Below are 25,908 nucleotides of genomic sequence, written 5' to 3' on the forward strand. Positions count from 1 at the left end.
AAAGAGAGAGCAGACCCGTAAGTGTTGGGACTACTTTCTGATTCATGGAATGGAGGAAATTTCACTACCCTAAGGAGGAAATTTCACTACCCTAAAGAAAGGGTTAAGCAAGTAACCAACATTGTAAGAAAAAAAAAAAAGAGCTTGTGATGCAATAAGAAGTGGAACAGAGAAAATTTCACTACCCCAAAAAAAAAAAGAAGGCTTGCTAGCAATATTGTAAGAAAGAAAGAGCTTGTGATGCAGTAAGAAGCAGCATCAAAATACATAGGAGGATATTATATAAGCCTTGAACATTATACTTGATGGCGTAGAAAACTGTACTTTATGTGGTTAAGAAAAACAAAGTCATTACCATACATTTAAAAAAACTGTGTCCTCGCCTAATCATGAACAGCTCTCCACATGGCAACATTTTTGTACAGTCACGTCACGACATATAAACTACCTCACCATTAATCATTTTTACACCCTTAAGAAAAAACTTGTAGTATAGTCATTTATCTCCTCTGCAGGGGCATCAGGTGTGTTCAAGAACATCTGAACCTCAGCTAAGCTCGACTCTATGTATAAACTTTAAACTACACAATGTACAGTTTTCCAGTACAAGCCCAACAACTTTATTACTTCCAACCCTGCCTCATACCTGTCTCTTTGAAAAGATAGGTCGAGTCAGTCATAGCTCTAATAAGCGGGAGAGAGAAGGCGACGAACAACGAAGAACAACAAAGAGAGCGAAACACACACTAGCCTCAGTTAGCTGTACAAACAACTTTCTTTCCTACACCACCTAAGCAGGGTGTGGAGACTGAGCGGCAATTCTCCTTTCTGCAACCATTCAAATAAAAACCAGTAAGAAAGGCATTTCTAGAGATTTAATCATGCCATTGTATTATTTTCAGGCAAAGAGAAGAGTGAGTACCCCCAGCAGCAACAAGTTTTTCTACACGAGCAACGATATGCTTCCCGTAAGTGTATTTCTTCAATGCATTCAAATGAACTTTAATTCGTGAAAGAATCAGTTCACGTTGCTGGTCATCACAAGTCTCCAAAACTTTTTGTACAACATAGTTCGCAAACTGATCTTTCATCATTGCCTGTATATACAAGCAGTCAGTCACTAAGGACAATATGCCAGGGTTGAGAGGATACATATCCAAGATAAACGAGAAGAATGATATCGCATATATTTATGCAAATAGAATCCACAATATCCAGGAAACTATTAGTCCACCTAACATGCAGACAACAAACGGAAGATGAATTCTGCAGAAAACTGGTGGAACTTTAGAAAAGGAAATTTCACTTTACAAATCTTGTGACATCAGCTTAATATGAAGCTCATGTTTACTACCAAAACAAAAACTCAGCACTATTGAATCCAATTTTAGAAGTATAGAACTTCAAGTTAATGCAAAAAGCAAGGTTATACCAATGTGTTAAATTTCAAACGGCAAGAACATATTCCAAAATTCAATTAATGGAACCCAAAGAGTTAAAAAAACAGTGCTTACGAAGCACAAAAGGTCTAACCTATATCAAGGGTCGCCATGATGATAATGTATAGAAATTTAAAATTTGTCTCCTGTTCCACAAAAACTTTCCTCTACATATGTCACACTTGTAATAATTATCCTTATTAGAGAAACAATGAGTCCATGATTTTGTTTCCAACACATTAGAGTTTGTAATAAGTACATGGAGATGTGACAAACCTGAAGAGGCTCGTTTTCATCAGTAGTGCCAAGCATCTCATTCACTAGTAACTCACGTTCAGCAGGACCACCAAAAGTTAAACACTTCTCTACAACATTGGAGGCAAACTTCTGTTGACTCATTTGGACTATCTTCCCAGCTAACTCCTTTATGATAGCCGAACGCTCATGAGCTTTTCCATGCTCCAGCACATGCTGTTAAAAAGGAAAGCAGTTGGCCAAAGAAGCATTAAAGAATGTCTATATATAAACTGAAATTGAATAAAAAACTCAGTTGAGAAGTCCTAAACACAGCATAAGTAGAAGAAACTTATGTCATGCTGATGGTTTTTCAATTAATTATTCCATGAATCTACACTGCAAGATAACTTCATCTGGCACAGGGGGGTGAGGAAAAAGGTAAACTTCAACTGAAATGGAAAAACACGAAACAGAAATTGTGTTGACAGGCTTGCACCTGAAGAGCAGAAATTTAGTGGCTAAGAAAACAAAGGCATGGTAAGGGAACAGAAGAAAGAAAGGGAGTAGAGATAGATAATTTGGGCTTAAGCAGCTTAACTAACTGACTGAGAAATGTTAAGGACAATGTTTAGTATCAAATTTGAAAAACCATACTTACAAGAAAATCAGTATCACCCAAATCAACAAATAACACGAAAGCTCATATCCCAGTAAACAAAAGACAAATGTTACCAATATAAAAGTCCACAAAGGGGAGTGTTTTAGCACATAAGATTCCATTATTCAGGAAAGATTATGAACCTGAACAACATAATTGCCATACTGATCTTGTGCCAACATGCTAACAGCTCCTAAAATCTCATCCATAACCTTACTCTGTGTCTGCAGATCATTGCAGTGCTCAAGCACTCTCTGCCACATAAAAATATTATTATAGATTGCACATTAGTTGTTTGTTCAAAAGAAGTAATCACAATCAAAGAACAAAAAGAAGAAAAAAAAAGTCTCTCAACCTGTATCACACGACACCCATATGGATGGGTGGAAAGGGTCACAACTTGATCAAAAAAGGTTGAGACAATAAAATGAATGGCCTCTTCAGGGACACATTCAATACACTTCTGGATGACATGGTTCCCATTCTGATCACGTACGCAACGCATAACATGACCATCAAGTTCTTCAACCATTTTGATCTTCTGGTCCAGATCAACAACTTCTATTGCCTGAACATTTTAATAAAAGCATATTACTACTAAAACCTACTGTAGGAACCCTTGTATAACCGCATCAAGTTTAGTGTACTAGCATCAACATTATATGAAATCAAATCATGAGCTCTGCCTGGTGGTTATTAGCAAGCCTTGCTTACTGAAGAAAAAGGCATAATAACGAAATTAATGGTTAAATACAAAGGCAATATTATTTACTTTGGAAGCACAATTAATAATGACTGGAGCATTTTTCCATATGAGGTACACCAGCTCTACAATTTCCCAATTAATATTTGTCATTTTGGAAAATTACAAAATTTCCATCAACTTTCAAATTTAAATTCATATCACATTTTGGAGAATCTAAAATGATTAACCAAAAAGTGCAAAGTCTATTCAGTGAAAAATTAACAATGAAAGATTATGATTATTTCCAGCAATACTGCCAGCACAAATGGTTGAATAGTCAATCATCAATATTTTAGAAGATGACAGATAGAGATCCATATTTAAAGAGTACAAGTCACAACCCAGTAGCAGCAAAAATTATTCCAATTACAAATTATTGGTACCTTCTGGATCACCCGACAACCATACATTTGAAGGCTAAGTGTCAGTACATGACCAAAAAGCTTGTTGGCCAATTCCCTTCTCTGAGATGGAAGTCCATGCTCAAAAAACTGAATACAAACACCAATTGTTACCATGTAATATACACTAACAAGTACAAAAGCAAACTAAAAGCATGTGTGCAAGGAATATGATTTACCTTTTGAATCACATAATTACCAAACACATCAGTCATTAAAGCAAGAGCTTGAGGCATGATTTCCTGATAAACCATGCTTTTCTCTTCTGTAGTGGCTGTCTCAAGTTTTTGTTGAATAAACCGACTCCCATATTGATCGGCACTGCTCATACAAATGTAAAATTGTTATAACCAACTTTATGATAAAATCAAATAAGGAGGATGACAAGAAATTTATTAGCAGTTGATACCTGAATTCAACAACATGTCCACCGATTTCTGAAAGTTCAAAAGACTTTGCTTTATTGCTCTTAAACTCTTCTAAGAGTGATGACGCAAAGCTTTCATCTATGTTACATCCAGCATCCAGATGCCAGGGTCCCATGACACCCCCAGCTAAATTCCTCATCCCAGAAGGAAAACACATATTAAGTTCATTGTGCCTCATAGGACTACTAGGTCCAACTGGAGAGTTAGGAATAACAGGACTTGCCATGGGACTTCCAGGATAAGACATGCCAACACCAAATGCAGGATTTCCATAATAACCATGATGATTCGAACCACCAGACTTGCCCCCCAATGGAACACCATACTGTGACTTCTGAGGTGACAGTAAGGCTCCAAGATACGCCTTTTGAAGTTCAAGTAAATTCATGTATGAATTGCCTAAGTAGTTCCTATCCACCGAGGGATCATTAAGAGCAGCAAGCTGTGCTGCAGCGTACTCGGACGTCCTCAAGTATTGAAGATACATAGGATCAACAAAAGGTGACTGAAGACCACTCCCAGCAATTGGACTCCCTAATCTACCAAGATTATGTGATTCAGATGCAGCCGCTGCAAGGTTTGGTCCAGAAGCCAAACCTCCACCAAGCATTCTTGAATCCATTCCAGGAGCTCCCATAGCTGATGCTGCAGCAACATTTTCAAACAAAGGTGGCAGATTACCAGTGCCAAGTTGGCTAGCAACCATGGACACCAATGCTGGATTCATAGAGTATCCACCTAAACCATAGTTAGAAAATGATGAATTTGTATTATCTACTTGTTGATACTGAGGATGCAAGCCACCTCCACCATTGAGGTTGGAGTTAGGTGATCCTTTTAAGTATAAGTTGTTAGAAGAAACAGCTGATTTTTGCAGTTCAACATGCCTATCAGAGGATGAATTGCTCAGATCCGACACACCCCCATTGCTCTTACCCAAATCTGAGTATGAGCCTTTTGCTGACTGCGGAACAGAAGGCATCTGCATATGCCCAGATTCAGACTTCTTTAGGTATGCAAGTTGCTTGGCATGATTCTCACCACCTTGCAGACCAAAGAGATAATTCTGGTGATCATCAACATCCTGTTTAACATGTGATGGCAAATGGTTTTCATCATTTATTGCACCATTTGTAGACAGGTTCATGGTGGAAAAAGCAGCTACCAGATCTCCAGACTCATTGATTCCGGATGAGAGAGCATTGAAGGAGCTTGGACTAGAAATGCCTCTCTTTTCTGAAGCACCAACTCTTCCTCCTCCAATAGGTGTAAGGCAGGGACTAGGAGCCCTAGCGACAAGTTGAGGATCAGGAGTGGTGCTTCTTGACAAGGAAGCACCTAGAGCTGCAGCATACGTGTATGAAGAAGGCGGGCCCATACTTTGGGCTCCAGACAAGCCCTGACCATTTGCTCCAGATCGTAGTGCATCAGAAGTCATCAAGTCACGGCGCAAGTGAGCCAGGTCAGCTTCAGCAGAACCCATGGTCTCTACATTTTCATCAAATGCATTACGGCTGGCTGGACGAGAAGGAAGCCCAGAAACAGGAGTTGGATGCCCCATGTCATCCTGCACAACCAAACTTTACATCATCAGCAAATAAGAGTAGCCAGATCAAACTACCCAATATATATATATATATATATATATCATGCACCAGCACGACAGTTGTAAACCATTTGATTGGACTCATTAAGTACAGAAAGCTGACTTCATATAGAGAATATGATTCCGGAGTAATTGTCATAAATACATAAAAAGAACTCAATTACTTAAGTCAGAGAATTTACATTATCGGTAACCTCGTAGATATCCAATATCTCAAAGAGCAAACTGTAGGTACACAATCAATTTATTAACATATAAGGTAAAGAATAGCATTTCATACAAGAACATTTTGGTCCTATCCAAAAGGGGCAAAGCAATTTGCATTCTTAATACAGGCACCAATTAGCAATATTTTTTATCCCATAAGTCAATATTCTCCCAACTTATACATTGTGTTAATCTCAAAGATCAATAGGAAGCAATAAATGTCAGAACAGGCAATCCGAGGAACAAATATAAAGTGTTACTCAAAGCATTATCCACAAATACAAGCATACACTAAGAAAGCAAGGATTCAGTAACACATGTACTAGATTTTGAACACCAAACACAACTATAGAGCAAAGAATGGTAGCACAAGCTATTCAAGGAACAAATATAAAAGTATTACTCAAAGCAATTCCAGAAAATACAAGCATACACTAAGAAAGCAAGGCTTTAGTAACACGTGTACTAGATATCAAACATCGAGCACAATTATAGGCAACAAATGTCAGCACAACCTATTCAAGGAACAAATATAAAGTGTTACTCAAAGCATTATCAACAAATACAAGGATACACTAAGAAATCAAGGCTTCAGCAACACGTGTACTAAATATCGAACATTGAGCACAACTATAGAAGCAATAAATGACAGAACAGGCAATTCAAGGAACAAATATAAAGTGTTACTCAAAGCATCACCAATGAATACAAGCATAGACTACAAAAACAAGGCTTCAGTAACACGTGTACAAAATATCGAACATTGAACACAACTATAGAAGCAAATCACCTGAAAGATTTCAGCAAGGCTTTTTTGTTTGTTACCAAGTCCTAAACCTGGCAAACCAATCAGTCCATCAACACCCCATTCAGCTGAGCCACGTACTTTGTCCGGCTCGACCTCACTCTCTTGATTCCTTGAATTAAAACCTGGCGGCATTGAAAACAATGATCTTCCACTATCATCAGCCCTATTCACTTTCCTCCTGTCTCCAATCCCACCCAACACCGAACTCCCTCCTTTCATCCTTTGTGCAAACCTCCAATCCTCCTTTGACAGCAATGGAGGTGGAAGCCGCGGATTCAGATTCACATTCGAGTAATAGTATTGAAGATAAGCTGGATCAGACCTAAGCTCCTCTTCAGACGCAAACCCATTTCCATTTTTAGCTCCAGGAAAGTCTAAAAAGGCGGCACCAGCACCGCCAACACCGCCACCAGCAAACAATCCTCCCACTGCATTCAAAGAACCCTCCACAGTTGGAGGTGCTGATCCACTTCTATACATATGGAGCTCGCTTTCACGATCATCAACCTCTTGCCGACGCTGCTCCCGCAGCAACAACCCTATCTCCTTCTCAAATTCATCCCCAAAGGATCCCTCGTTACCTCCAAGCATTGGCCTTCTTCCTAATTCAGACAACATTCTCAATAAAACACTAAACCTACAATTAACCCTCTCCGAAAACTCAAATTAATCACTACCCACTAGCAGAAAACAAACCCTAAACCCCTAAAACAATCCCAAAATCAAGACTTTATCCTAAAACCCCATATTTACAACCTTAAAGTTGCTAACTTTAAACTGATCAGAACCCAAAATTTTTCCCAACCCACTTCATACCTCACCTAAAATCTATACACCCACAAACGATCAAAGCTCATAAAGTTATTAGCTTTCCCTGAATTCAATCCCATATATTATTGAAACCGCTTTTTTTCTAGCATGTTTTCCATGTAACAGCAAAAACAAAGAGCAGAAACAAAAGGATTAAGTGTTGTGAAATAAAAAAACAGAAAACAAAACCAGTGAGAGAGCTGAGGAGCGGTGTCCAAAGATCAAAGAGAGTTAGAGAAATAAAGGGTAACTGACTGCGGAGATCAATACGGCGGCGATTGATTCTTACAAGAACCCTTGTTAGGGTTTTGTTCCAGTTCAAGGAGCGGATTAAATACAGTGATAGTTAGCAAGAAAGAAATACATAAAAGTAATAAAAAAATACAAAATAAAATTGTTGGCATATCTTTTTTTATTTTGTTAATTGAAAATTGAAATATCTGGAAATAGTTAATTAACGTGCCTAACAAACAGGGCTAATTGACCAAGTGATAACGGACTAATGTTTTAAGCAAAATTAAAAACAAAAAAAATGATAATCATTAATCATTAATGATAATGATGTTTGTTTTCCTTTTGTTCCAATAGAAGAATCTCTGACTGACACGTCAGCTCCTTAGATTCGCTGGTTCTTTAACCTAAAATTAGTACTCCAGTGAAAATAGGGCAAGTACAGTTCAGTTTACAGCTAGAACTTCCACCAAAATCTCTCAGTTCCTTTTGGGGTAATATTGGATTTTTCATTGGATTTTTTTTTTCCATTTTTACTTTCTATTTTTTAGCATATCTCTTCTTAGATTTTTTTTCTCCTTTTGCCTGCTTTATATGCCTGCAGGTATATCCTAGGACTGTCTTTTTTTTTTTCTTGTTCATGTTTTGGTTGTTTTTTATCATTTTGCCTAATATAGGTTCTGCTTAAAAATCTCTAAATTTGTCTGCACACAGAAATAAATAGTTGGTTACATGGTTTTATGTGTTTTTCATGGTTGTTTGGACATTAACCATTAAACTACTTAGGGCCAGTTTGGTATTATTATAAGAAAAAATAAATTGTGAAGTAAGGTCAGTTGTAAAGTAAAGTAGTTGAGTGTTTGATAATTTATGTTTTCAAAAGTACTGTGAGTGCAAAAAACAGTATCAAAGTGTTTGGTAAATGTTAATATAAAAATAATGTGACTGTGTATAATTACTAAAATGGACATGATGCTGAAAGTGCATTTCACTTATTTATTTGGTAAAATTAAAATGTTTTTTTACTTGTTTTTTAAATTTTTTACTACAAATTTTTATTAGCATTAATTTTTCTAAGAACAACATTATTAAATAAGTATGTCTATTATTTTTTTAGCTATATTATAATTTTAATCGTATAAATAAAATATCATAATTAATTATCACAATATAAAATATAACTAACAATTGACATATTTTTTAATTTAAAATAAACAAATAAAAACTATAGAAATCAATGAGGGTATTATAGGTAAAATAAAATATTTATTGTTGTTGTGAGTCACTGCAACTTTCAAAAACACCTAGAAACCTGCTTTCTGTTTTTACGGTGGGGAGTTGAGAATTGTGGAGAAAAATAATTTTTTATTTTTTTACTAAACAGCAAAACTGCTATAGGTGATTGAGAATTGTCATCCACAACAGCTTTTGAGTCCTCCACCGCAATTCCAAACGGGGCATTAAACTATAACCCATACCCATTTACGAAACCGCCAATCTATAATTGAAACTTATATTAGTACGTGAATTTAATGTATAATGGTAGCATTAGACAGACAAGGGTACCTTTCAAAAAATAAAAACAAGCAATGGTAATTTGGGTCATGCCATAAATGTATTAAATGTAGTGAATTCATAACATCTATTTTTGTATTTACAAAAGTGTAAGCAATAATGTTAATGAAACCGTATTTTGGTATCATAGTGTATACTGATCTACTTGTATTTGTGGGTCCCACTTTAATTAAAGAGATAGTACACATGTTACACTTGGTATTAAACTATGGTCTCTTGACATTACTGAAAGTATGAGTCGTACAAATATAGGTATTTATACTAGTTGGTAGCAAAGAATAACTCTCATAATTTTGTTTGTATACATACTTAACTTTTTTGAATGGATTTACTAATTATTGATTCAGAAGTATTTATCTTCAATTTTAAATTTAAATTTTATTTTCGGAGATTGAAAAAATGAAAAGGCAAAAAGGTGATTCAAATGGGTCATCAAATTGAACCACTTAGTTTCATAAAAAAAAAAATTGAACCACTTGGTCATGATCCATGAAGACTATTGCTTGCAAGTTGCAGCCTTGCAGGGCTTGCTCTGTTGGGTCGGTAGAAGCAGCTTTGGCCTACCGCCTGGTTCTTTGGTGCGGTGCATGGCATTGTTGACCAAAAAATAAATTCTAGAGACTTTGCTGATGCATATAAAGTTAAGTGGACATCTCACCTGTCCTTAGTGTTACTTTGTAATTTAATTATAAGGATCACATTTTGCTGTTAATCGTACAAACCAGATTTGAGGTATTGGAGGCCCATGTTGGAGGAAGGTCCACACATTTTGCTTTATATAAAAAATAAATCACAACGAATGAATTTAGAATTAGTCGAAGTAATGATAATAAGTAAAATTTGGTATAATATAACTAAATAAATAAATAAGACCTATATGAAAATGCTAGCATCTCACCTAAGATTTGGTACATAATTAGGGAGTTAAGTGTTAGGTTCCCTCATCAAGTCATTATCAAAAATAAATAAAGGACTCCAAACTTTCCATCTTTGTCCTTTCTCCCCCGAGTAACCTTGTGATATCCTCAGTGAGTAGCATATGAAGGGGTTTCAATCACAATAGAAAGTCAAACTACAAAATCTGGTTGGTGTCATCGGTGATCCACCAAGTGCTTGTCACATGGCTCCATAGTAATGATTTATATATCTGTATAGCTACAAAAGGACTATATTTAGGTAGGAGGTTAAAAGGGGCACAATGATTGTTGAATATGTTATTAGAATTTTATTTGGAAGAGTTTATAAGTTCAAATTATTTTCTCTAATTATGATATATGTCTGTTTTTAAATAAAAACAAAAAATTTTAACTTTATATATTATCGACTTATTCAGCTTAAACATTTGAGCACAATAATTGTCTAAAAAACTGTCTGCATCTTGCAAAGAAACAGAGAAAAGAAAGGGAACCTAGGAAGTAGTTAATCCAATAACGAAAGCACTGCAGAATGAAAAGGGTTGGTTCCAAAAGATAATGCATGGGAGGGAGGGCAAGGGTGACATGTTGTGAAGTAAGCAGGTTGTTGGGGTATGGGATGCCAATTTGGGGAAAACCCTTTGGAATAGGAAAGGTGTGTGTGTGTGTGTGTCACTGTGTCAGCAAATGGCTAAAGTTGGCTCTATATTTAGAAGAGGGACATGGCCTGATGGAGGAGGGTCATGTGCTAATGTGCTATAGTGCTTTGCTTATTTACTTATTTACTTATTTATACTTCACCACCCGTTCGTGTAAATGCCAATGCCAATTGCTCTGATCAACATAACTCATCTGCTTTTTAAAGGCTTAAGCTTCAACTCAATGGCCGACCACGTGGAACGCTTTAATTACATTGTCCACAACACTCCAACTCTCTCTGCTGCCAGCTGTAGGGTGGTGATCATGCCGCATGTAAGATGATATTCATATCTAACATACTTTTCCAAGACTTTTTATTTTCAATGGATATCTAACAATAAATAATTAAAGATGTTATAAAACAAAGTCGCTTTATACGAAAGATATTTTCAAGGGTGCGTTTAATTATAAGTTTGTTTTGTCTAATTTCCAAATATTGTTTGTTGAAAGTAACTGGTAGAAGCTTGTGATGTGTTTATTATAAGTTTGGGCAATTGAAAATGAAAGATAATGATCATTTGTTGGTGGAAATTCAGTAGACTCATTTGTCAATTTGGGGTTGGCCTTTTGACCCAATTGTTTATTAATTTAGGCATTAATATATAAATAAATTCATATAGTTCGCATTAATTAAAATTTATACTTTTATAATTAAGCCATAATCAATGACTTCGTTATTAAAACAAAAAGAGGGACAGTAGAGGGTTTACTCCTGTACTATGTCTTAGAAAGATGGGAATAAAATACATGGCTATAGAAGTATGGAGTATGGCCTCTGTGCGATGAAGTTGGGTCTTTGAATAACACAGCCCTAACACAATTGGAGTCGCAACAACTTAGCCCAACCCTATACATGATGATTTAAGAATAAATTGGGCCGTGCACTGGACCTTAAGCCCTTTCCAATTAACTGGGCCATACATAGGATCTTAAAAGCCCATTTTTATGGTATTGGGCTGAACATGACTCTAAACAACACTAGTAAATCATATAATGAGTTTTCTGTTTCATTGGTTTCTGGCTTTTCCCGTAGATTACGATGAAAAAAGCAACATTTTCTTCTACGAGAAACTCACTTTTTTTTTGGGAAAGTGACGAAAGGAGGACTCAACTTAAAGATGAAATGGCACGGGGAAAGGTTTGAGAAACCACATAACACTGCTTTTTAAGCTTTTCTGGTGGATGGAAGTGACACAGAAAATACAAGAATTACTTTGTGAAAGAAAGATGAGTAACACGCAAGTTTTGGAAAAAAGTGGAAAGCAAAACACATTAGGAGTGGAAAGCAAAACACATTAGGAGATTTCATTGACTCCACTCGATTCGAATATCAAGTTTATATATATATATACAGTAATGCTATATTTACCACATTTTTATACCACAATTTTATACCATCTTACATGGCATTCATATATTGGACACTAAAAATTTAAAAAAAAATCTAAAAAAGAAAAACGAAATACATTTCCAGTAAAATAATGACACATCAGGTGGGATACAAATGTGGGACAAAAAATGTGGGACAACTAGCATTATTGATATATATATGCATACATGCAGTCCAAATAAATGTATCAATTCCAACACGGGATCTCTCCATTAGACTAACAGTTAGTATATAAATTTTAGTATTTCAATTCAATGAATCATTTAATGATCATATATTTCTTCTTTTTATTCTAATATATGTGTATATATATGTGTCTCATCAATAGGGAGAACCGGAGAAGAGTGATGGATGATTGTTACAGGGCTTGACCTTAAGTGACGAATCTGCCATAAAGAGTAAGATATATAAAACCATTTTGTTTTATATATTCCATATATTTATTAGAGCAAAATTCACTTTGCATTATGAGGTTTGTTTAGATTGTAAGTTGCTCTTTTAGATTTCAATTTTGGTAATTTGAAACCCAAGCTTTGAAATCAAAGACAATATGGCCCCTCAGTAAATCTGACTGTTAAGTTATACGTTAAATGCTTATGCGGCACATGTGAGACTCACAATGTTTGCAACCATTATAAGAGCAATTTCATAACTTTTCCATGTCTGCTCTCTAACCATATCCTTTCGTAAAATTTTTAAAATAAAAACATTTCTTACTAATAAGCATTTAACGTATGACTTAACAATCAGACTTATTGAGGGGTCATATTATTTTTTATTTTAAACTTTGAGTTTTAAATTGTCAAAATTGAAATCTAAAGGAGTAACTTGACAATCTAAACAAATCTCAGCGGCGCAAAGTAAAATTTGCTCTATTTATTACACATAGAAGTTGTAATGTACACTTTTCACGCATGCAACAAGAAAAAACTATTAAATATGCACCATCATTTTTATGAAGGCAAGTACTAGAAGAGACACAATCCCACAAGTTAGTGGTTTCAAATCATTTCTCTTGTTACATCTAAACAAATAATTATTTTTGTGGATGTGTCACCAAACTCATATATATATATATAGTACTTTTAAAGAAAAAAAAAAACTCATATATATATATATATATATATATCTTATCCTCCCTGCTCTTTACCTTCCACCAGTTTTCCCCTTTACATGGTGAGATGGTCTATTTTGCCCCCAGATCATTAGCATTCAATTATGGTTGATTTTTTGTTAGTTAAATTTTAAAAAATGATAAAGAGTTAGAATAACATGAGAAATTCACCAAAGAAGAAGTTCTAAAAAAACATGAGAAATTCTTTAAAAATTGCAATAAATAGCATGAACTATCAAATAATACAAAGATTTTAAAACCTAATTATTCTTCTAATTTTGCTATATGAAAGAAGATGATAAAACCGTGGGACCCAGGTAGATCTTCCTATAATTAAGAAAATAATGGTTTTGAGTTATAGTCTATTAAGACCCCGTTTGAGATTGTTGTGGAAGACCCAAAAACTGTTATGGATGACAATTCTCAATCACCCACAACAGTTTTGATGTTTAGTAAAAAAATGAAAAAAAGTGTTTTGCCCCACAATTCTCAACTCCCCACAGTAAAAATAGAAAGCAAGTTTGTAGGTGCTTTTGAAAGCTGCAGTGAATCACAGCAACAATGAAAATTTTATTTTACCCATAATACCCTCATTTTAGTAATTATAAATAACCACAGTAGTTTTACATTACAATTTATCAAACACCTTCATACTGCTTTTTGTACTCAGAACACTTTTGAAAATATAGTTTACAAAACACTCAACTGTTTTACTTCACAACTACTTTACTTCACAGCTATTTTTTCTCACAGCAATCTCAAACTAAGTCTAACATATATCCAACTAATTTGCTCATTCGAACTAATTAAGGGAAAGGAAGCGTACAATAATACAGTTGGATGGAAATTAATTAATCCAAACAGTAGAAAGACATGATTTTATTATTATTATATATAATATAAATAAAAAATCTATTCCTATAAAAAATACGAATCTGATTGGAGGGGAGAGTGGGGCCCAGTTTTATGTAGTCCATATACCACGCCACGCTCCTGCCTCGTTTTGGAATCTTCTTGACGAACCCGGCGACCATTTGAATTTCAAACTCGGCGTCTGAATCCGAATGTTCACATCGTCAAGTCAACGTCTCACACCCACGCGCCAGGCGCCAGGCCATAAATACTTCGTCATTCATTATCAAATTAATCACATGCCAATTTTAATTTTCCCATTTGACCACTCACACGGACAGCACATTGCAACTCTAGATTTATTCTTTCCACGTAATTCTTCATCCAAATGAAATAAAGAAAAGCCAGCTCGATTATTATGTTTGAAAAATAAGGATGTTAATTTTTATTATTACAATTCTATTGAAATTAAAATTTAGATAATAATTTTGAGAGTAATATAAACGTAAAACAATAATACTAGAGGATATATATGTAGTCTAATATTGTGTGCAATTGTGCATGTTGACATGTCTTTTCACATAGAATTTCATCAACCTTTTGCAAGTTTTGATGGCCAAATTTAATTTTTTCTAATTTTAATCAATTCATCAAAATTTGATTGCTAAAGTGTTGGTAGAATTTTTAAGGAAAATAGTTGGGAGCACAAATTTTTTTCTGTTTTTAAGAAATGAGTAAATTATAATGTTTCCTCATGCTTTTTATTTATAGTGTATATGTGAATGATCGGATAAAGATAATATAAACTTAAATTTGAAATTTAACCTTAATCTATCCCAAATTTTTAACGAACATTATCATCATCTTCATATTTGATAAAGTTAACCTTATTAGAGAATATGTTTTTAAGATCCACCATCTATGTGAGTGGATCAAATTTCGATTTAAATTCAATTCATTTAATTAGTTCCAAAATCTCAATATGACTTAGGCCCCGTTTGAGATTGCGGTGGAAGACCCAAAAGCTACTGTGGATGACAATTCTCAATCACCTACAGCAGTTTTGGTGTTTGGTAAAAAAATTAAAAACTGTTTTTTTCTACAATTCTCAACTCCCCACAACAAAAACAGAAAGCAGGTTTCTAAGTGCTTTTGAAAGCTGCAGTGAATCACAGCAACAATGAATATTTTATTTTACCCATAATATCCTCATTGATTTCTATATTTTTTAATTTGTTTATTTTAAATTAAAAAATATGTCCATTTTTAGTTATATTTTATATTGTGATAATTAATTATGATATTTTATTTGCACGATTAAAATTATAATATACCTAAAAAAATAATACACATACTTATTTAATAATGTTGTTCTTAGAAAAATTAATGCTAATAAAAATTTGTAGCCAAAAATTTAAAAAACAAGTAAAAAACATTTTATTTTTACCAAACAAATAACTGAAAAATACTTTTAGCATCATGTCTATTTTAGTAATTATACACAGTCACAGCACTTTTACATTAACATTTACCAAACACTTTGATACTGTTTTTTGCACTCACAGCACTTTTGAAAACATACTTTACCAAACACTCAGCTGACTTTACTTAACAGTTGTTTTACCTCACAGCTGTTTTTTCACACAGCAATACCAAACTAGCCCTTAATGAGATCGAAAGTAAAGAAAAAAATTCCAACAAAAATATTTAATTTTGAAATAACATCTTAATTCGTAAAAATTTTGTAACCTTGCTCTCCATTTTCTACTATTTTTCTCATTTGATGTTATTCAAAAGATATTTTATTGACAACAAATTATAATTTTATTATATTTATACCCAAACCACTTGTGTATATAACAATGATATGGAAAATCACACATGCTGAAATACTCTGTGTTATTTTCTTTTCATTACAAAATATGTTGTATTTATATAATTATATGTTAGTGGATAAATTCCAGAGTGGCAAAAGAAGAAGATAAATCTGTTTTTGGGGTGATAAACAGGATTTTTGGACTAATAATACGTTCTCTAGTGGAGTAATCAGGTGACGGGTGAAACTACGCGTGAATTTACGCGCCACGAAAAAGAACACTATTTTGTCCTTTTTCACCTCCCACGCATGCCTTAAAAGCCTTCTTCTTCACCATGCGCTTATCATTTCTCTTTCTCTCTCAGAGTCTCTTCCCCCTTCAGATCTATAGACCTGCATGGCCATGTCATCGCCGGCACCGACGACGTCGTATTGGTGCTACAGATGCACGCGCTTCGTCCGTGTCTGGGTCCAAGACACCGCCATCACATGCCCTCACTGCGACACCGGATTCCTCGAAGAGATCGAAACGACGCAGCCGCCACCCACCAATCACCACCGTCGATTCCCGTCCTCCCACCTCCACGATCAAGATTCCGGTCAAACCCAGACTCCGAATCCCCGCCGGGTCCGCCGGGGATCCGGAGACCGGTCCCCCTTCAACCCGGTCATCGTCCTACGTGGCACCGCCGACGACACAGAGTCCAACACTTTCGAACTCTACTACGACGACGCTGCCGGCTCCGGCCTCCGACCACTCCCAGCCACCATGTCCGAGTTCTTAATGGGCTCGGGCTTCGACCGGTTATTGGACCAGCTGTCCCAGATCGAAATCACCGGGCTGGGTCGACCCGAAAACCCGCCAGCTTCCAAATCCGCCATAGAGTCGATGCCGGCTGTTAAAATCGCCGAAAGCCACGTGGGGTCCGAGTCACACTGCGCAGTTTGTAAAGAGGCTTTTGAACTCGGGTCGGAGGCCCGAGAAATGCCGTGTAAGCACATATACCACTCGGATTGCATCCTCCCCTGGCTTTCGATCCGGAACTCGTGCCCGGTTTGTCGGCACGAGCTGCCCGCCGACCGGAATTCGGATCCGGGTCTCGAAGAAGAGACCATGGGGTTGACCATCTGGAGATTACCCGGCGGGGGGTTCGCTGTGGGGAGGTTCTCCGGGGGCAGGAGACCCGGAGAGAGGGAATTGCCTGTTGTGTACACTGAAATGGATGGCGGGTTTAATGGAAACGGGGCTTCGAGAAGGGTATTATGGGCAGCGAGAAGTAGAGGGAGAGAGAGTCGTGGGCTTGGCAGGGTTTTTCGTAATTTGGCGTCGTTTTGGGGGAGGTTTAGGCCCAATTCTTCTTCATCGAGGTCCGGGTCTGAAGCCGGGTCTTTCAGTCGGAGTCGGAGCCACTCAAGCTCCCTGTTTGGTAGGTACGTGCAGAGGCGTAGCAGGGCCTGGGTCTTGGATGATTAGAATGGGAATAATCAGAGATGCTGAATTTTGGAGAACCCAATATTTGGTTTTTTTTTTCTTTCTTTTTTTTAGTTAATTTTATTTATTTTTCGATATGGGATATTTGGAAAATATTCGTATTCATCATTGTATATACTTTTATAGCATTTATTTTGGAAGAGTTTAAAATTTGGCAATTTGGGTTCAGTTTTGCTACTTGTGAAGAATTGGCATTGTTTGTAGCATTATAATTGATTGCAATTCCTAATTATTGCAAGCTTGATTTTATTCTTGTTCAAAATTCTTTTACTTTTAGTTTGTTCAGTTTGGTTGGCATTCATTTATGGATGAAGTGAGTGACAGCAGGAGTGTCAGTTCATTCATCTTTACGTAGCTCTAAGAATCTGAGTGTAAATGTTAATGTTTGCCTTTGCACTACCGGAGCTGCTGCTGGCTCAAATAATTGAGATGTGGGATCCAAGGTTAAGGTTGGTAGCTCAAAAGCACCAAATTTGGGTCTTAGTCTGTAGAGCTTATGTGAAATAATGCCCACTTGTACTAAGACTTGGATGGCTCAAAGCCTCAAACAAATAATTCAACAATGCCTGTTTCCGAGTGGATTACAATTGGACATGTGCCTACTTACAAAGAGGAATGACTCTACAGAATAAATAAAAAATAAATGAATACGTCAGATTCAGATTTGTTGGCAAAGGACTGAGGAGGAATGGTTGTTTATACAAAGAGCCAAGTATTTTTCTTTGAATACGGGCCATACGGCTAGCCTGGAGGCCAATTAGGCAATTATCAATGCCAAAGTCAAATCAAGCCTGTTTAATTTGAGTTGGTCCATAACCATGGGTTTGTACTTCGTAATTAGGCCCAGCCCAACTCAGCTAGGGCCCTTTACTTTTAGCCCATATGAACCGAAATTCATAAAGAAATGAGGAAATAAATTAGAATTATGATGAGTCACTAATTCGAGATGCAAATGCAACCAGTTTCCAAATTCTATTAGAAAAGGATATCCACTTTTCGTTTTGTTTTCCAGCTCACTGGTGTGACGCGGCAAATTTGGAATTAAGGAGCAAATCCTACGGCGTCGATGCAACTTTGCATGTTCCGAAAGTCGTGGCAGCGGTCGGATCAAAAGTAAGCTGATGCGTCAGCCTCTAGAGCCCTCCCCAAATAAACGAACTATTATTATTTTCGAAATATATATATATATATATATATAAAAAGAGCTACCTGTTCGGACAGTAAGAGCGTTGTTGCTCTATCTCTTTCGTTCCCTTTCACTTTGTCCACTCCTATATTCTCTCGGAAGTTCGGAACAAGATCTCTCCACCCTCTCTGTGTTTCGCTCCACACCTGTAGCTGTAAGTCTTCTCCATTTCCATCCTGTTTGTTTCCAGAGAAAATCGGACGAGAGTTTCAAAAATACTATTTCGTATAACCGCGGTTTCTATAGTTCTTCAAGAAAATCTGAGGTTAAGCATTTTTCTAATTTTTTTCTTGCATTCAGATTAGTTGGCATCTCTGTGAATTTTTGGTAGACCTGGGATTGCATCTTATAAGTTTGCTAGATTAATTGCAGGGCTAGAGTGTGTGGTTGTGTTCAATGATCATCTGTGTAATGTAATGTGAATTGTGAAATAGGATATTGAGATTTTGTTCTCTGTCTGTTTGTTTTGAATGGAAAACATTTTTCTGGAAACATTTCAGTTAGGATACATTTCTAGATACTTGTTTAAGTAAAAAACAATATGATTTTGTTGTAGACAAATTTTCTGAGACACGTCAGCATTTCCTCTACTCAATAATTGAATTTTGTTTGTGTGGTAATTGATGTTCTTTGGAACTTTTGCAGGTGTTGCATTTCCCTTTTGCAACTATGAGTTTTGTTTTCCGAGGGGCTAGAGCAGATATTGAAAGTGGGTTTCCAGGATTTGTTCCTGAACGACAAGCTATGGTATGTCCATTTTGAAATGTGTGTGCCTTTTTTGTGTACATATCTATATGCATCCCAGTCATTTATAACTCATATATGTCTTCATTCCTTGGTTATGAAATTGAAACATAAATATGTCATTATGCTGACTGCTGACACTTTTCCCTTTTCGTATCAGCATAATCATGCATCTCGACCAGTAAGTACTAACTCATTGGCTTTTCTCATCACGGGTAATGCATTTGGTTCTAAATTGTTTTTGCTCACTGTATGATTTGTGTTGGACATTTTTAATCCATAAGTTGCCTGTTTTCTCAACAGTTATCTTGCTATTCATGATTTTAAACTCTCACCAGATGTCACCCAACTTTTTGGTATGTTTCCACTAAGCATCCAACGTAAGCATGCCAGTGATCAATTTACTTTTAACAATTTTGAACCATAGAACTTATAGTGCTCTGTATCTATGAATACAGCTCTGGCTAGTTGTGGGTGTCTTTTTGATGGCCACAACCCTAAGGATGTTTGCAACTTGTCAGCAACTTCAATCGCAGGCCCGAGCACATGCTGCAGCAGCCAGTGGCTTGCTTGGTCATACAGAACTGCGACTGCACATGCCACCTTCAATAGCTTTCGCAACCAGAGGACGATTACAAGGACTCAGGCTCCAGCTGGCATTACTTGACCGCGAGTTTGATGATCTAGGTACTCTATTTTGTCAGAATATACATTTTGGATAGGCATTGTCATCAGTGTATCAGCCTCTTTGAAATTGGAGGTGCATTCACAGATGTCTGAAGCAAGTCAAGATCTGTGGTTCTGGTTTAGTTGGATCCTGATCATGTATCTATTGTGAAAATAAATTTTTTTTTACATTCAATTGCAGATTATGATACTTTGAGGGCTCTGGACTTTGATAATGCCTCTACAGAAACTTCAATGAGTGAGGAGGAGATTAATGCATTACCTCTTCACAAGCACATGGTCACTGGCTCAGAGAAGTAAGATGGAGAAAATTTGCATCATTTTTCACATGATGTCATTTAGTTGCATCACTTACAAGAAGGGGAAAAAAACTGTACATTTGGAACTCTTTTAATCCATATTAATATGTATATATATTATATATATATAAAGTAGAAGATTTCTTTTTTATATTAATTTGAGATTTAATTTTGTTGAATGAGACATTATTTGATAAGATTTCTTTTCTATTTACAGTGATGGTTCATCACTGCAACAGGCATCATCATCTTCAGCCCCAGTTGAGGTATTCTTTAAAATCTTTAGTTTGTACCCATACAAACATATATACATAGGAGTATTTGCATCTCTCTCTGTGGCCTTTGCTTTTTCTCTTCCCAGGTGTTTAGTGCACCTTGTCATTGTTATGTGTACTTTTTGTGGATGACTTACAATTTCTTAATTCCAATTTTGTAAGCTGACAAAGAAAGACTCTAGAAGGGTGGATGGGAACATGAAGGATTCAGAAGATGAGCTGACATGCAGCATTTGCTTGGAGCAAGTTAACAGAGGCGACCTAGTTCGTAGCTTGCCATGTTTGCATCAGGTACACCCTCTCTGCCGCCTGGCATTAATGATATGCCACAAGCTTTCTTTTCAATCCACATTTTTGTAATTACCACAGTTTGTTGCATTACTTGATGCCTCACACACTACAGAATTAATCTCGGAGTTTGTGGCTTATTATCATTCGTGGTACATAATTTAATCAGTAAGATTCAATTCAGTATTGATTTGTGGTTTCTATAATTCGAATTTCAAGACTGCCATCTTCTTTTGCAGTTCCATGCTAACTGCATTGATCCATGGCTCCGGCAGCAAGGCACATGCCCTGTGTGTAAATTTAGAGCTGGGCCAACATGGCAGGGAAGCAGGGAGACTGAATTGGATGGTTTGGACATGGTATAATGAGTTCTCAAGTGATACAATCCGTATATACAATGATAAAATACCTACTAGTATATTGTATTTTTTTTTTGGGGCCAAGTACCTACTAGTATATTGTAATTTGCAAATAATGGCATCTTTTCCATCCCTTCTGTATATAAACCACTGTATTTGGGTTTATCCTAGCTAGGATTTGATTTGAGAGAATGATATCTAGAGTTGAGTAAAATGTTACACCATATTATAGAATTACTTTAATAAAAAAGATGGTTATTTGCCAGATATTTCACTCATATCAATCCTCTGTATATGTCGTGCGCAGTGATGTTGATATCGACTATAAAAGGATGTGACACGTCACATTATGAAGTACAATAATTCGCCGGCACGGAGAGAGATATGCTATATACAAGTGTGCCAGCTAAAACTAAATGTAATCGACTCATTAAATCATGCATCCTCAGTGACGTTAGATGAAAAAAAAAAAAAAAAAAAACCAATCAATACCATAAACTTCAAAATAATGTTATAACTTAACATTTAGTTTTAGCCGGCACACTGAGGAGTGAGGACGTATATAACCAAGCTTCTATTACGAACCAAGCCATATATTGTCAATTTGTCACCCTTGAGAAACTATTAATTGTGTAGTACATTGATGCTACGATCTTCCAAAGTCAACTTGTACTGCAAAGATAAAAAATGGGAGCAAGATTTGGCCAGACAGCTTTTGCTTAATTAATTTTTTACCCATTTAAATAATTACATGTATTATGTATAAGTGATGCAAACCATTAGTGGGTTGTGAGCTAGGAACTTAATTCCATCAAACACATCCATGGCTTCCATTCCATTCATCACGACTCTTAAGTCAACCTCTCTTTCACTTTCCTTGCTTCTATTCCTGCAACTACTCCTAGTCAATGGCCACGGCGGGGACGAGCATGATGAGGAGAGCAGCCCCAACGACGACGAACATGCAGTTCTGCATTCAAAAGGCCTGGTTTTAGTGAAGATATGGTGTTTGATAATTCTACTGGTGACCACTTTCGCCGGTGGCATCTCCCCATACTTCTACCGATGGAACGAGAGCTTTCTTCTCTTGGGCACGCAGTTTGCCGGTGGGGTTTTTCTGGGCACCTCTTTGATCCACTTCTTGAGCGATTCGGCTGAGAAATTCGGTGACCTTACCACCAAAAAATACCCTTTTGCATTCATGTTGGCATCGGCTGGTTACTTGCTAACCATGCTTGGTGACTGCGTGGTGCTGTTTGTGACAAGCTCTGGTGAAAGAAAAGCCAGACTGGAAGTGGAGAAGGGAAGGGTGGCTGCAGAGCATGATAAGGAGGACGAAGAGCATGTGAACAACCCAGTTTTCTTGAAGACAACTTCTCTTGGAGACACCATACTTCTCATCTTGGCTCTTTGTTTTCATTCAGTTTTTGAGGGTATTGCTATTGGAGTTGCAGGTACCAAATTAACTAGTTGTTATATACTTGCATCTTAATTATTTCATATGAGTAGTGCTATTTGCACCCAAATTATTCATTAAATACCAATTTCGAGGGTCTAAAATTCAGAAATATAGGATTTAATTTGATAAAATATAAATAGAAAGTATATGAAAATTTGGAGTAAATATACTTGAAAAAAATATCGAAAAAGTTGTATCATCTAATATATGGGAAATTTGAGAATATTATTGAAATTTTAGACTATGTTTGCACCACTGATCACCTCTCTAATACATGTGAATCCCACATTTATTAGAGAATTGGTCAGCAATTTGTGCAATAAGGATTCAGATTCCTTGTTGATATTTTTTTTGGTGAGAAACCGTTGATTGTACTTAAAAACAATAACTTCGGTATGCAACCAATCTTATTTTTTCTCAATAAATGTGATACAAATAATTCTGTTGATTATGTATCTATAATTCAGCATGCCCTACTTATTCATCTATATATGTGTACACATTGCAGATACTAAGTTAGATACATGGAGGAATCTGTGGACAATATCATTGCATAAGATTTTTGCAGCCATCGCCATGGGAATTGCATTGCTGAGGATGCTACCCAAGAGAGCACTTCTGGTAACCGCAGCTTATTCTTTTGCTTTTGCTGTTTCAAGTCCCATTGGAGTGGGCATAGGCATTGCCATTGATGCCACAACTCAAGGAAAAGTAGCTGATTGGATATATGCCATTTCTATGGGACTTGCTTGTGGGGTTTTCATCTATGTTGCAATTAACCATCTCATTGCCAAAGGCTTCAAACCACAATCCAAATGCTATTTTGACACCCCAGCTTTCAAGTTTCTTGCTGTGCTTCTTGGAGTGGGAGTCATAGCAGTTGTTATGATCTGGGATTAATGATTATTACTAATTAACTATAAATAAATAAATTTGATTGTGTATCTTTTTCTATATTTGTTTAAAAATAAGAATGCTTGTACAATGTTTTGTGTATGAGAACTTGGGTTGTGTTATCTTTTTGTGTTTTTTTTTATTGAAAATGTTTTTTCATGTAATCAATTACCAATTATCCACTAAAAGTTTCATGCCTTTGTTTTTATCCTCATTTATTATGTTGTATAAGAAGATGTACCAGAATTTTTATTTAGTTTGTCTTGCATAATTAATGAACTTACTTGCTATTGTTTTGTACTGTTCATTAATTCCTCAAAATTCAAATGACTAGCACTACTCAATTTACTTCTGACAAACCCAACAAATAACATTAATGATTTGCCAACATATATACAGCTGAAGTGATAAAGCACTCATTTCCGGTCCCTAATAACAAGAGTTCAACTCTTCCACTACTTGTTTTCTGAATAATAAAAGAAATTTGATATAGTTGAAGGCATACTTGAAGTAATATACATATGTGTTCATCAGCTTGATCTCTCTCCACTACCCATTTTCTTGCTTACATTCATCAATATTTCACTGCAGTCTGATCTCTCTCTTACACAACTACAGGTATGTATGTATATATGTACTTCCATTTCTTCAACAGTTTGGTTTCTGAATGAAAATTACACATATATATGTGCTTCTCATGAAATCGATAGTTTAATTGTTACTCTCTCTCTCTCTCTCAGTTTTTTTTTTGGGTTTTTTTTTTTCTGGGTTGTAAAATTGGGAGGTGGGGACTAGTGGCCTAGTGGGGGCACTACAGTAAGGTTTAGTACCTTCCAAAATATCGTAGTTGTATAAGGATCGTAGTCTACAAGGAGTGTAGTTGGTACATCCAACAAATAGGGTAGGGAACTGAAAATCCAATAACTTCATTTTAGTCCCACCAAGAAAAATGTTTGAGATTTTCATTGTCATTAGTGGTTGTTTTAAAGTTCAAGCTTGTGTGATTGGTTTGGTTGTATGGTAACTAAAATAACAGCTGCTAGCCCAATTGAACCAACCAGACAGACCAACCTAATTTCCTTTGCAATTGTTAATTTGTTATCATTTCTCTTCTTGCTTGGAAGATTGGTGGTGGATCAAACGTCATCGTCCCCTACTCCCCTCTCTTTTTGGAGTCTTTGATGTTAATTTCTCTGTTAGGCTGGTAAGGATATATATTTAGATCACCAACCAGGCCCGGCCCAGTGATATAATTAGTCTCCATGAAAATGATCGACTTGATTGGACGTAAAAATCATGACTGCCTTAAAATCTAATTATCCTTTGATAGATAATATATATGTTGGAAGATGATGATCACTTCTCTTGGTCACTAAGTCTAACAGTTGGAATTTCGGAATATATATGCCTAATTTTTTGTTTATTGACAATTAAAATTAAGTTTGATTATATTTCAAGTTCCTGCTTAATTAACAAATTAATAAAGACCACATGAATAGTACTGCTTGTAGTTAAGAGTCTAGTTAGCTAGTAACAAAAATATTTGAAAATCAATAGTTTATACCCTTAATTATTGTCTCCAATTTATTCAAACCCTTTCATCTTGTCATGCACGTGGTGGCTTCGAGTAATGGTTTTGTGAATTTTGAGTAGGGTTGACGATGAAGAAGATAACATATATATATATAGAAGGTCAAAAAAGTAGTTTCACTGTGTTTTTCATAGATTAGTTTGTGCAAAATAACGATACGTGTTATGTGTGTTCAATTTAATTTGTTAAAATAACGGTTTTATATAATTATGTAAGTCAAACAAGTGATGTAAATAATAATAGAAAAATTATAAAGACGTTAAATATCACAAAATTAGTTATGATAATAGGGATTGATCATAAAGCGGAAGTTCCGAGTCTAGACATTCTTGTCATTGAACATCCTATATTTATGTGTATATGTTTGTGATTTTTTTTTTTTTTTTTTTGGAAATTGTTAAGACACAATGTATATATTGTGGAATTAGCTGGAATATTACATAAGGCCCTAGTATAATTGATGAGAACGCAATTTTTATTTCTACGTGTCAGTATATAATTTTGCTTCCCTCAACAAACCCCCATGCACACTTGTAATAAATGGCCGGCCTTTGAAGAAATAAATTAGGCTAGCCATGCAAGAGTTTCTTCTGCTTATAAAACGGGATTTCGGAAAAGGTCAAAATTGGTAGAGAATCCCTTAGTTTCTAAATATATATATACATAATGAATAGGAACAAATTGGATAATATTAAGTGGCCAAC

General features: G+C 35.9%; 4 protein-coding genes across 9 annotated transcripts; 3 read left to right on the forward strand and 1 right to left on the reverse strand.

Annotated features, from left to right (window-relative positions):
* Positions 1–302: 302 nt before the first annotated feature.
* LOC147296516 (pumilio homolog 2-like) lies at positions 303–7,661 on the reverse strand. Of its 2 annotated transcripts, XM_086240275.1 has the most exons (9): positions 6,512–7,661; positions 3,890–5,475; positions 3,660–3,801; positions 3,463–3,570; positions 2,690–2,902; positions 2,478–2,588; positions 1,716–1,910; positions 923–1,097; positions 303–828 (listed from the first exon to the last, which is right to left on the reverse strand). In XM_086240275.1, exons 1-9 carry the CDS (start codon positions 7,145–7,147, stop codon positions 791–793), a joined length of 3,204 nt encoding a protein of 1,067 aa, XP_086096401.1. In that variant the 5' UTR covers positions 7,148–7,661; the 3' UTR covers positions 303–790. The 2 variants fall into 2 exon arrangements, 1 of the variants encoding a protein (XP_086096401.1); XR_015121762.1 differs by lacking the exons at positions 303–828; positions 923–1,097 and having other exon boundaries at positions 1,791–1,910; positions 2,409–2,588.
* An 8,618-nt stretch (positions 7,662–16,279) lies between these two features.
* RDUF2 (zinc finger (C3HC4-type RING finger) family protein) lies at positions 16,280–17,580 on the forward strand. Its single transcript, XM_086229060.1, has one exon. It carries the CDS (start codon positions 16,328–16,330, stop codon positions 17,402–17,404), a length of 1,077 nt encoding a protein of 358 aa, XP_086085186.1. The 5' UTR covers positions 16,280–16,327; the 3' UTR covers positions 17,405–17,580.
* Positions 17,581–18,422: 842 nt separating this feature from the next.
* Positions 18,423–21,538, forward strand: LOC147296518 (E3 ubiquitin-protein ligase SDIR1-like). Of its 5 annotated transcripts, none has more exons than XM_086252007.1 (9): positions 18,423–18,762; positions 19,254–19,355; positions 19,513–19,567; positions 19,656–19,708; positions 19,811–20,039; positions 20,221–20,335; positions 20,556–20,604; positions 20,785–20,904; positions 21,141–21,538. In XM_086252007.1, exons 2-9 carry the CDS (start codon positions 19,278–19,280, stop codon positions 21,264–21,266), a joined length of 825 nt encoding a protein of 274 aa, XP_086108133.1. In that variant the 5' UTR covers positions 18,423–18,762; positions 19,254–19,277; the 3' UTR covers positions 21,267–21,538. The 5 variants fall into 5 exon arrangements, with proteins under 5 accessions (XP_086108133.1, XP_086108117.1, XP_086108124.1 ...); XM_086251991.1 differs by having other exon boundaries at positions 18,426–18,762; positions 20,776–20,904; XM_086251998.1 differs by lacking the exon at positions 18,423–18,762 and adding an exon at positions 18,766–18,873 and having other exon boundaries at positions 20,776–20,904.
* Positions 21,539–21,810: 272 nt separating this feature from the next.
* Positions 21,811–23,636, forward strand: ZIP2 (ZRT/IRT-like protein 2). Its single transcript, XM_086229212.1, has 2 exons — positions 21,811–22,714; positions 23,228–23,636. Exons 1-2 carry the CDS (start codon positions 22,084–22,086, stop codon positions 23,617–23,619), a joined length of 1,023 nt encoding a protein of 340 aa, XP_086085338.1. The 5' UTR covers positions 21,811–22,083; the 3' UTR covers positions 23,620–23,636.
* The last annotated feature ends 2,272 nt before the right edge of the window (positions 23,637–25,908 follow it).

This window comes from Dryas octopetala, chromosome 1 (assembly GCF_963921425.1).
Source record: "Dryas octopetala chromosome 1, drDryOcto1.1, whole genome shotgun sequence".
NCBI classification, from domain to species: domain Eukaryota; kingdom Viridiplantae; phylum Streptophyta; class Magnoliopsida; order Rosales; family Rosaceae; genus Dryas; species Dryas octopetala.

Bases quoted from the DNA above. Each gene is read 5' to 3' on its own strand.
- LOC147296516 (XM_086240275.1), bottom strand. From the start codon at position 7,147: ATGTTGTCTGAATTAGGAAGAAGGCCAATGCTTGGAGGTAACGAGGGA. The intron at 3,571-3,659 runs GTAAATCATATT...GTTTGTATTCAG, and splicing joins GTAATTATGTGATTCAAAAG to TTTTTTGAGCATGGACTTCC. The intron at 1,911-2,477 runs GTTCATAATCTT...CCTTTTTAACAG, and splicing joins ATGGCAATTATGTTGTTCAG to CATGTGCTGGAGCATGGAAA.
- RDUF2 (XM_086229060.1), top strand. From the start codon at position 16,328: ATGGCCATGTCATCGCCGGCACCGACGACGTCGTATTGGTGCTACAGA.
- LOC147296518 (XM_086251991.1), top strand. From the start codon at position 19,278: ATGAGTTTTGTTTTCCGAGGGGCTAGAGCAGATATTGAAAGTGGGTTT. The intron at 19,356-19,512 runs GTATGTCCATTT...TTTTCGTATCAG, and splicing joins TTCCTGAACGACAAGCTATG to CATAATCATGCATCTCGACC. The intron at 20,040-20,220 runs GTACTCTATTTT...ATTCAATTGCAG, and splicing joins CCGCGAGTTTGATGATCTAG to ATTATGATACTTTGAGGGCT.
- ZIP2 (XM_086229212.1), top strand. From the start codon at position 22,084: ATGGCTTCCATTCCATTCATCACGACTCTTAAGTCAACCTCTCTTTCA. The intron at 22,715-23,227 runs GTACCAAATTAA...TACACATTGCAG, and splicing joins TATTGCTATTGGAGTTGCAG to ATACTAAGTTAGATACATGG.